Genomic DNA, 10,567 nt, shown 5'->3' with positions numbered 1-10,567 from the left:
TAATGTGAAGAAGTAGCAGTTAATATGAAGATGATTAACTACACACTAGTGAGTACATGCTGAGAGGACAGGAGAGCTCTAGGAATTGGTAGGTAGCTTATAAGAGGAACAGACTCTGTCTCCAAGGTTGAGGGAGAATATTCAGGAGGAGTAAGTCTGGAAGAGCTCCATGCTCAGGCATTGGGATCAGTCTTTCCAGGAGAGATGACAGCCTGGGCCGCTGAGTGAGAAACAAAGGTCACTAAGGTCCTTTATCAGCTGATGTCAGTAGGAAGAGCTCAGTAGCTGTTGGCAGAATCTAGGAAACTCCTCATGGCAAGATATCAGGAATAAAAATCCTTAATAGGGTCTAAAAGTGCAGGAAGTAGCGTGTTTGTGAGGCAAGACTTGGGGAGCATGTTCCCACCTTCCCCCATGGCTGGCTGGTAGTCTTTTCTGCTGACAAAGCACTGGCCAGGAGGAAAGTGTTCACCAGAAAGAGCAGCCTCATTGATAGGCCAGGGAAGGGCAGGTCTGGGGCTGAGAGTAGCACACTGGTACATGGTAAGAGATCTCTGTGAGCACAGCAGGGCTCTGGGTTTTCCCCTCCTCCATCAAGTTTTTTCCTTCATTTAGGGAAGTCACTGAGTGTTTCATGAGGATGCTTTGAAGATTCAGATGGTAAACATGTACTGAGCACTTACAGTAGGTAACACACATTCCTCATGGCTTTACACCATTAAACCTGGTAACTCAGTGTACTCAAGTGTTACCCAGCTGTCATTTCCTGCTGATATTCCTTGACTGGTTCGTCCACACACACCTCTTTCTAACTGCATCTAACTTGCCCCACAGTATAAAATAGAAACATGGGTCCATTTTTCCAGGTGAGAGTCCTGATAGTTTATCCTCAGAGGAATGCATTCCTAGGCATTCATAGGAAGTATGATGATAAGATGGAAAACACATCTGCATTTTATTTTTTAGACTTTTCCTCAATTGATGCAGAGCCCTGGGTTTTTCCCATAGAGCTGTTCCCTCCTCAGTTTCTAGGGGAATCCTTCTTCCCAGAGTACAAGCTGGTAAGACTTGCATGAAATGCATGTATGATAGGAAGAGAGGTGCAGCCCAGGTGGTAGAAATGCATGAATGGGGTGTATCTCTGGAGGGTGTATTTTGTCTCCAGCCTCTTCACCTCTCTGACTTTTTCACCCTCCCTGTTCCTTTCAACATCCCTCAAGCCTCCACCTGGTCCACACTCTGCCTCTTCCTGTGAAGGAAAAAGCACAGTTCTCACACTGATTTCACCTTATAGCCAGAACAGGAATCTTCCAATCTGTTGTCTACAGGCTTAGGAACCAAGAAAGCCAGTGGTATAATCCTGTCTGCTGGCAAAATCTTGAGAATAGGGCGCAAGGTTGTAAGTTCTGGTCTTATTTAGGAAGCCGTGGATAGAGAACATTCAAAGTCTGTCTTGGTTATTTTTCTCTTTCATTGTTGAGACAAAATATCTGAGGCCCAAAGTTAGGGTGGGATAGTTTTATTTCTTCCATTTGGAAGTTCCAGCCCATATTCAGCTGGCTCCAATTGGCAGGGTGGTATTGTGGGCCATGGAAAAGAGCAAAGAGGAACTGGTGAGAGAGAAGACATGCCTGCTCCCCCCATTAAACTTTATGTTGGCTCCACGCCTGAGTGGATGTAGTACTCACACCAGCAAATGGAGTGCTAGGCAAGAACCAATCACAAACCCTTGATTCAGCTGTGTCCATGATTTCGTGAGATCTGGGGTGGGGGCACTGACATATACCAGGACAATGTCAAGGTGAGGAATGCCAGTGCATGCATGTGCTCATGCAAAATGAATTCCCTCTGCTCTACTTTTCTTGTGGTTTCTCTGTGATTGCTGGTTTCTCTGCATTGTGGAGAGCATTCTTTCAGTCTGGTAATTTGAATGAGATCTTCCAGGAAATTTTTCCCAAACATACCTAGAAATACTGTTTTGTCACCTATCAGGCAGTCAGGTAGACACATGAAATTATGTACCACACAGATCATAAAATACAAGTCCAGACTAATTGAGATATTTGTTTCAAAATAAATAACTTTATTTAAATGTCGGGAGAGAATAAATTGTTGGGAAAGACAATAAACATTTCTTTTTTTATTTTAAAGGGGAAAACCAAAACAAAATAAAATAAAATACATAAAAAACAAGAAGCCAAAGACTCAAACAATGATAAAAAAAAACCCAACACTAACAATATAGGCTTTCAAAATGAGGTGGTAGGAACTTAACAAAGATTGTTGCACAGTTGTCTTCAAAACGGTTACTCAGATTCCCAGATATAGACATGCAAAATTGATCTAATGCTATGAATGTTAACTGTTTTGTTCCTAGAACTAATAGAATAATACAATCATCTTAGTTAAGGGTTTATACACAAATTGACATCATTTTTCTTTTCCCTTCCTTCTTTCCTCCTTTTCTCTGTCCCAGTTGTTTTTCCCCTTTGAGCAGTTTCTTTTCACAATATTTAGTGAAGATTTTGGATCTTATTCATTCTTTCAGTTTCTTACATCATGGAGACAGCATGGTATTTACATATATGAGTTGATTTATTTTACTAATAAGTATAATCTGAAGTCCCATCCATTTCCCTATAAAAGCCTCAATGTGATCCTTCTTTATAGCTTAGTAGTACTCTATAACATAAAAATACCACATCCTTTTTATCCATTCCTTTGTTGATGAGCATTTGGGTTGTTTCCAAGATTTGGCTATTACAAATTGTGCTGCTATGAACATGGGTGTGCATATATCACGGTGGTATGATGTTTTCAGTTCTTCTGGGAATATGCCCAGAAGTGGGATAGCTGGAACAAATGGGCTTCCAATCCCAGTTTCTTGAGAAATTTCCACATTGATTTCCACAGTGGCAGTACCAGTCCACACTGTCACCAACAGGGCAGAAGAATTCTTTTTCCTCACAGCCTCTCTAGCATTTGTTATTAGTTGTTTCTTAATCCTGGGCTTCTTTCTGGGTTGAGATGGAAACTCAATGTTGTTTTAACTTGAATTTCTCCAATGACCAATGATTGTGAACATGTTTTCTTTTTTCTTTTTATGGTAGATGAAGATCAGGACCTCGTACTTGCCAGACAAATACTTATGGTGCTGAGCTAAACCCCAGCTTTCAAAATTTTTAATATAACATAATTTAATTTTTTTAAAAACAGAAAAATCACACATGAGATGATCAGCACCAGGACCCAGCAGCTCAGCAGGGTGGCCATTAAAGTGGATTCAGATCCTGCTGAGGTGATGGGTTGTACTGGAATAGAAATAGGAGAGCATCAGCATTTGTCAGGACCCCACATCTGAAGAAATGCCCTCAGCTGCAGCTGACAGGTCAGTAGCTCTTTGTAGAATCTAGGAAATTCTGTGTGGTGAGGTGTCAGGAATAAAATCCCTTCCAGGGAAGTAACGTGCAGGAGGTAATGTGTTTGTGAGGCAAGACTTGGGGAGCATATTCCCACATTCCCCCATGGCTGGCTGCTGGTCTTCTCTGCTGACAAAGCACTGGTCAGGAGTAACAGTGTTCACCGAAAGACCCAGCCTCATTGATAGGGCCAGGGAAGCGCAGATCTGGAGCTGAAAGTGGCACACTGGTACATGGTAAGGAGATCTCTGTGAGGATGGCAAGGCTCTTTTATTTCCCTCCCCTTTCAAGTGTTTTCCTTCATTTAGGAGAGTTACTGAGTGTTTCATGAGGACGGACTGATGATTATGATGCTGAACATGCAAGGAGCATGTACAGTAGGTGTCTCAAGTCCTCAGTGCTTTACACCCATAAAACCTGGGAACGCACTCAGATTAGTCAAATATTATGCAGGTGTCATCTCCAGCTAGGATTTCATGACTGGTTCCATCCCACATACCTCTTTATATTGGCCTCCTAACTTTACCAACATTATAAAAGAGAAGCATGGGCCCACTTTTCCAGGTGAGTGTCCTGATAGTTTATTCTCACAGGGAAGTATTCCTACCACTGATTACAAATATGCTACTATAATGCAAAGAGCTTAAGTGCATTTTATTTTTCCAGATTTTTTTCTGAAGTGATGCTGAGCCCAGCGTTCTTTGCCATGGAGATGTTCCATCCTCAGATCTTGGGGAAAATATTCCTGCCAGAGTGCAAGCTGGCAAGATGTGTGAAATGTACCTATGATGGGGAGAGAGGTGGAGCCTAGCTGGAGGAAGTGAATGATTGGGGATGCATCTTTGAAAGGTGGATTTTGTCCCCAGCTTCTTTCTTTCTTTTTTTTTTTTTTACATCTTATTTTGAAGGTTGTTAATTATAACAAAACAAGAGAGAACAAAACCAATCAAACAATACAGTGAAATTAGTACAAATTAGTACAAAACTTCAGAGCAGGATACCAGGTTAGCAAGAACAGCTCCCATAGAAAATCTTGTTAACTTCACAATAGTTGTCCATTCAGTCAGGTATATTAAAACCAAACCATAAAAAGAACACAATGAAATCAATCAAAGCAGAATATTGACTAAAGCAAAACAATTAATCAGAACGAAGCAAAAGAGTGAAAACACTACTGGCCTTCAAAGCCAAGAAAGTAGATTCCCCACATTTGCTATATTGCATAATATCATCCTTCCAAGAGATGCTCAGACCTCTGGCCCCAGGTCAGCATAATCAACCTAATCAGCAGTACAAGCATTTAGTTGCTTTATGTACCTTTGTTGCTATCAACTCACGCTGTCCTCAAAACTATCCACTTGCCAGCAGGGTGTGGGTGGTGTACAGCAGACTTTTGGTTCTCAGCATGCTCACTGGAGACACTGACTTAGTCTCCCCTTGGCACAGCTGCAGCTTGTGCTGCTTCCCAGGAAGGCACTGTGGTCTCTTGCTGTGCTGGGGTAGTCAGTCTTTCAGTCTGGTCATTTGAATGAGAGTGTCTTCCAGGAACTCTCTTCCAAACACATTAGAAATGATGTTTTGTCACTTATCAGGCATTCAGGGAGACACATAAAATTATGCACCACATCAAGCATAAAACAAAATTGCAGACTAATTAAGGTGTTTGTTTCAAAATGAATCTCATTATTTAATTGTCAGAAGATAATGTTGAAAGACAGACTAAAATAATTTAATTCTTTATACAATCAGACAACATTCAAAAGAATCAATGAGCAGGGTAGGATCAGCAGCAGGGCCCTGTGGCTCAGCCTGGTGGCCTTTGAAGTGGGTAGAGTTGCAGCCAGGGTGGTGGGTGGTGCTGGGATGGAAACAGGAGAGAATCAGCATTTGTCAGGACCCCACATCTGAGGAGATGCCCCCTCAGCTCCAGCTACCTCAGCCCACCCAGCCATGCAGACAGCTTCTACCCCTGTGCTATGTGGCAGCCACTGTGACAGGTCCTGAGCTGGGTAAAGAAAGAGAAGGAGGTCCTTGGGGTTAGTGACATATTTAGGCAAGCAGCCAGGGTCACAATGTAACCCATCCTAGCTGGTGACAGAAGAGGAAGTGATTCCTGATCAGAGTGGTAGGGAATGGTCTCAGGAGCTGACCTGTGAGGTGGTTTTGAAAGAGAAAGAGGCCAGGTGAGATGAGAGAAGAAAATGATGCCAAGGGAAGCCTGGAGAGAGAATGGTGTCCTCAGTGTGGAGGTCAGCAAGAAACCCATGGTGAATGCATCAAAGCTATGTGCAGTGCGCAGGCGACGTTAGGAGATGAGAAGGGAAAAGATGGGAAGAATACACAGGGCACAATTTCCCAGGGAGAAATCATTCCTAATCGTTCTAGATGAAAAATTTACACGCACACACAGGTACACACACACAGGAACACACGCAGACACACATAGGCAATGGGGAGCATCTTATCTGAAGGGAGCAACACCTTCCTCATGTTCTTCCCAGTTACCTGTGGTCTCAAGATTTTCCTCTGAATGCTCCAGGAATTCCTTTAACCAACTTCCACAGTCGACCAGTGATGTCCTGTATAACAACTCACTCAGCTCCACATTCTTCAACTTCTCCTTCATGGAGCTGAATCCAGAAAGGAGGTCTTCCCATGTTTTATTGTTTGAGTGAAAACGGAGAAAAAATTTTCCATTGCATCCAAATTCCCAGAATCCGAGGATGTTTCCATCAGCTTTCTGACAACAGGTCATCCTGGCCACTAAGAAACAGCGATTTGCCCCATGGAAAGAGATTAACCTCTCTTGTTGAGAAATCCTTGGCCCCCACCCAATGCCCACCTCCTGTGATCTACTAATCTTTCCATGTTTTTCCTCGACATCCAACCTTGATGAGACTAATTTCCGGTTGTTTTCTTTACCCCACAAATATGATAAATATCCCCAAAGCCCTAGCACCTCTCTCATTGTCTTGGAGTATTCCAACTTACCTGTGGATGCACATTCCTCTGGTTTAATGTCCCACCACAGCTTTTTAATCTCTGTGATCAAATCCTGCAGTGTTTTAAACAGGTCATTCCAGGACTTGGTGCTATTCAGCTTCCCTGCATGGACATCCGGTGATATGGCCATGGCACCAACACAGTCATAGGAAAGAAAGATCCTCTGATCCAGCTGACTTTGGACTTTGCACTGTTGCTGTCCAGGCAGGGGCTTAGGATTGATGATGAATTCATGGACAAGACAGTGAGTGCCTGTTAGGGAAAAGCATAAGGAAAGATTAGAGGTGAGGAAGGAATGGACCCATCTGTCATCTAATACTATCTGTGAGGGGAAGAGACTCTCTCTGAAGGGCTGAGGTGGCAGGACCACTGCTCCTTCCCACACTGTGCTGTCCTCCACCAATAGAAAACTGGCATTGTTTCCTTGCTTGAGGAAGAAAGGACATTCCCTGGTAGCAGCTGCATGTCCCAGAAGAAGGTTTTCCTTCCCTCTGCCCAGGGGACTGATACTCCCATTCATGACCACTTGACCTGGTTGGAAGAAAGACCAGGATGGCAGAGGGCTTCAGAAGCCACCCGGGTGAGCTTTAGGGAAGTGGGGAGTATACTGAACTGCACTGAGTTCTGGGGTGAGAGTGGGAGTCAGGAGTGACACAGAGGTCCAGTTTATGATTATGGTTCATGGGGTTTCCATTGACTAGTGGGAGGGGCCACTACTGTGGTAGGAGAGAGGCTTTTGTTATCTTGGGAAGCTGTAACCTGTGCTGCATGACACAGGAACAGCAATTATGACATGCTTTGTATAGGCAGCTAGTCCCCATGAGAAATACGATCAGTTAGTTCTGTAAAGGTGTACTAATAAAAATAAAATTTAGAAAAGGTAAATGTAGGGCTGGGCATTTAGAGCAGTGGCCCAAGTGTCTGCCTGGCAAGCAAAAGGTGAGGAGTTGGATCTCCAGTACCAAAACAACACATAAGAAAATCCAGAAAATGTAGCAGATGAAAGTGTACCTAGGGTCCTAGTGGAAGTTATGTCCATGAACACTCAATAAATGTCCTGTGCAGTCTGCTCAAAATGTCTGGTGAGGGCCTGGATTTTAGCTCAGTGGTCCTAGCACTTTCCTCACAAGTGTGAGGTTCTGAGTTCAATCCCTGGTCCCCCCATGGGGGGGAAAAATGTCTGGCAAGCAAAGAAAAATGCATCATCAATATAGTGAAACAAGTAATAAGGATCAGAGCAGAAAGAAAGACAAGAGAGACTAGAAAATCAGTAGGTTAGGTGATTCTTCAGGTAGATAAACCCAGGAGGTGGTCAAGTCTGGTTCCTGTCCAGTGGCTTGCCCTCTGCAGCTGCCTTCACACTGAAAGTGGGGCTCAGAGGGAGCTGTTGTGGCCTGCAAAGCTGAAAAGATTTCAGAGAAAATTGGTGGATTCCTGTCTACTTAACCATCTTTCTGTGCTCCCCTCAGAAAAGGAAGGCCAAGTTTAGGTCTCTTGCTGGTAGCCCGCGGGTCACCCCACTAACAATCTCCTTTTAGGATTAGCCCCGCAACCTCACCATCCCCTGCTTCCTGTGATTTCCACCCCTCCGCGGTCCCGGGGTGGGGCAGGGAGCAAGGCTGAGGTTACATGGTCCCCAGGACAGGAGCCTGGCGAGCAGGGCGCGCGAGAGGTCTCCTGGCCCAGCGCAGTGACTCACCGGCACCGGCCGCCGGGAGAGGCTCTGACAGTTGCAGCAGCCGGGTCAGGACGGTGAGGAGGAAGTAGAGGATCGTGGCGGGGGCCATGGGTCCTGTGGGGACAGGAAGGCAGAGGGGTCGCGAGTGGATCCCTCAAAGCAGCGCTGGGACCGGCGGCGCCACCTGTGGATACTCCCCCTGAGCCTCCCCGAAGTTGCAGAGATCCGGGGACTCCGGGGTTGGGGACTCTGGCTTCCGCGGGTCCTCTTCGCGCTCCCCAGCCCCGCACGGTTCCAGGGTTCCTGGGCGCGGACCTGGCGGTAGGCGCGGTCGCCCCGGTCCAGCGGCTCGGTGGCTGCCGCGGGGCCCCAGCCCGCCGCCCTCTCCCGCCGCCCTCTCCCTACTCCCCTGCTGTACCTTGGGCCGATTTCTGTGCTGCAACCCGCGTGCGCTTCAAACTCCGTTCTTCTGGACGCCACACAGCCAGGAGAACAGCTGATCAAGGAGTTTCGCCAGTCAGCCCGCGCGCCGCGATCAACTCTACGTGGGCGGTGTGGGCGGGCCAGAAAACGTCATACTCCCGCGGGTGTTTTAAAAGCCTCTGATTCAGTTCGCAGCTCGCTTCCATTGTAGGAGGAGGGGTGTAGTTACTTGCTGCGAATTTCAGTGGCTGGTTTGATGTCTGCAGCTGGAATTCCTGGAAATTCTCCTGCCTAGGCCTCCGGAATGCTGGCATTATAGGCACAGGGCACCGTGCATGCCAGGCATTTGGTTTTTGGCTTGTCTTGGGAGACAACCAGTTGTTGTCTTTGATATGAACATCAATATACTGAACAAGTCCTGATTTTTCTGTTTAATTTACCACTGCCCTATTTGAATAAGAGTTTGGCTGCAGTTTTTAAACAGTTATGTGCTTTTTATGCATTTCAAAGGTACACTCATGAAATGAAAAAAGAAATAACTGATAACTGTAGGTGCTGAAAATAAGTTTTTGCTTAGCATAAATGAATCATCAGACTTGTTTTGCAAGACAAGCTTAGTGCCTGTTGTTCCACTCCTTCTTGGGCCCTTCTGTTTTAGTATCTTCATGGTTGGACACTTCCCCTTTTTATGTGGAAGGCCTAAGTATTTGAGATCCTACAAGCAGTCTCCTTAGAAGCCAAGGTGTTTGAAGAGTACTAAGGTATCCTGTCAACAAACAATGATGTTTCCAGTAGAAAAAAAGCACAAGAAACCATTTCTTAGTTATAAAATCCTTGGCCTCAAGCAGGAAATGCCAGTTGTGGGGGCTTCTAATAATGTCCATTTTCTTTTTTCTGTTTCTTTTGGACATTTCCATCTTCATTCAGTGTCCATGCAGGCCAGCATCCTATCACCAGGTCAATGCTATTGAAATAACTTCTTAGGCAGCCAGTCTGTGTGTCCATGTGGGAAATGGTCACGTATGGAGGTGAGAAGATGCCAGGTTCTTAGTTCCTGGCTCTTGGTTTATGATCTGTTTTTACCCATTCAGAGACCTCCAGTGCTGGGAGGTGTCCAGGGACCAGACACAGGTCCCAATGAGCCACCACTCAGTGACTGTGATTCAGTTCTGTGGAGGCAGAGAAGAAGATGGGTCCCCAATGGTTCCCAGAAGAACATTACCCCATAGATGCCACAGATGTCTTAGGAGCTTGTGGGTCCATGGCCATGTCCTGCAGTGTTACTAACTGGTAACTGGTATTTCCAGGACTTGGTGCTATTCAGCTTCCTTCTAAGGACACTGGAGGAATTCTGTTAGCTTGGGAAGCTGTAACCTATGCTGCATGATACAGAAAGGGTAATTAACAGATGTTTTGCACAGGCAGATGCTCCCTATGACGAATGTGATCATTTTGTACTGTAAACATGTACTAATAAAAATAAAGATTAGGAAAAGAAAGTCTAGAACTTCCAGGAAATGCAACAGAGGAAAGGATCAGTAGACTCAGACTGGATGTAACTGGAACACCAGAAAAACGTCCTGTGTGCTCTGCTTCCTAGGAAGTCAGAAGGACTCATATGTATCAAGGGGACAAAAAAATGTCTACTGAGCAAAGAAAAAACCCAATGTCAGTATAGTGAAAGAAATAATAGAGATCATATCATGGGAAGAGAGTTTATAACACACTGGGCAAGGCCTGGGCTGCCCAAGACCTTTTGGTTTAGAGTCCCATTCAGAGTTGGAGACTGCACTTTCCAGGAGCTCAGGCAGGGTACAGGCAGCTCCTGGTTCACCTGACTGCTAACATTATCTGTGGCTTGGTCCCACAAAGTCTCCATCCCCTACTGCTGTGATTTCTGCTGATTCTTGGGCTTTGGGATAGGATGGGGGCCAGGACTGAGGTGACCTGGTCCACAGGAAAGGAGCCAAGTATGCTGGGCACACGCAGAGGTGGCACAGAGCAGTGCTCCTGTTCTCACCTTCGGGGATGGCTTGGAGAGGAT

At 45.4% G+C, this 10,567-nt stretch overlaps 1 protein-coding gene across 1 annotated transcript; it reads right to left on the bottom strand.

The window, feature by feature from the left end:
- Positions 1-2,027: 2,027 nt before the first annotated feature.
- Positions 2,028-8,652, bottom strand: LOC106026888 (UL16-binding protein 1-like). Its single transcript, XM_013148830.3, has 5 exons — positions 8,519-8,652; positions 8,122-8,214; positions 6,411-6,674; positions 5,925-6,182; positions 2,028-5,277 (listed from the first exon to the last, which is right to left on the bottom strand). Exons 2-5 carry the CDS (start codon positions 8,207-8,209, stop codon positions 5,165-5,167), a joined length of 723 nt encoding a protein of 240 aa, XP_013004284.1. The 5' UTR covers positions 8,210-8,214; positions 8,519-8,652; the 3' UTR covers positions 2,028-5,164.
- Between the last annotated feature and the right edge of the window lie 1,915 nt (positions 8,653-10,567).

Source organism: Cavia porcellus, unplaced genomic scaffold (assembly GCF_034190915.1).
Source record: "Cavia porcellus strain 051 isolate PalLab524CR breed Dunkin Hartley unplaced genomic scaffold, mCavPor4.1 scaffold_22, whole genome shotgun sequence".
NCBI lineage: Eukaryota > Metazoa > Chordata > Mammalia > Rodentia > Caviidae > Cavia > Cavia porcellus.
The sequence above is the reverse complement of the archived record's forward strand: the minus strand, read 5'-3'. Positions and strand labels throughout refer to the sequence as shown.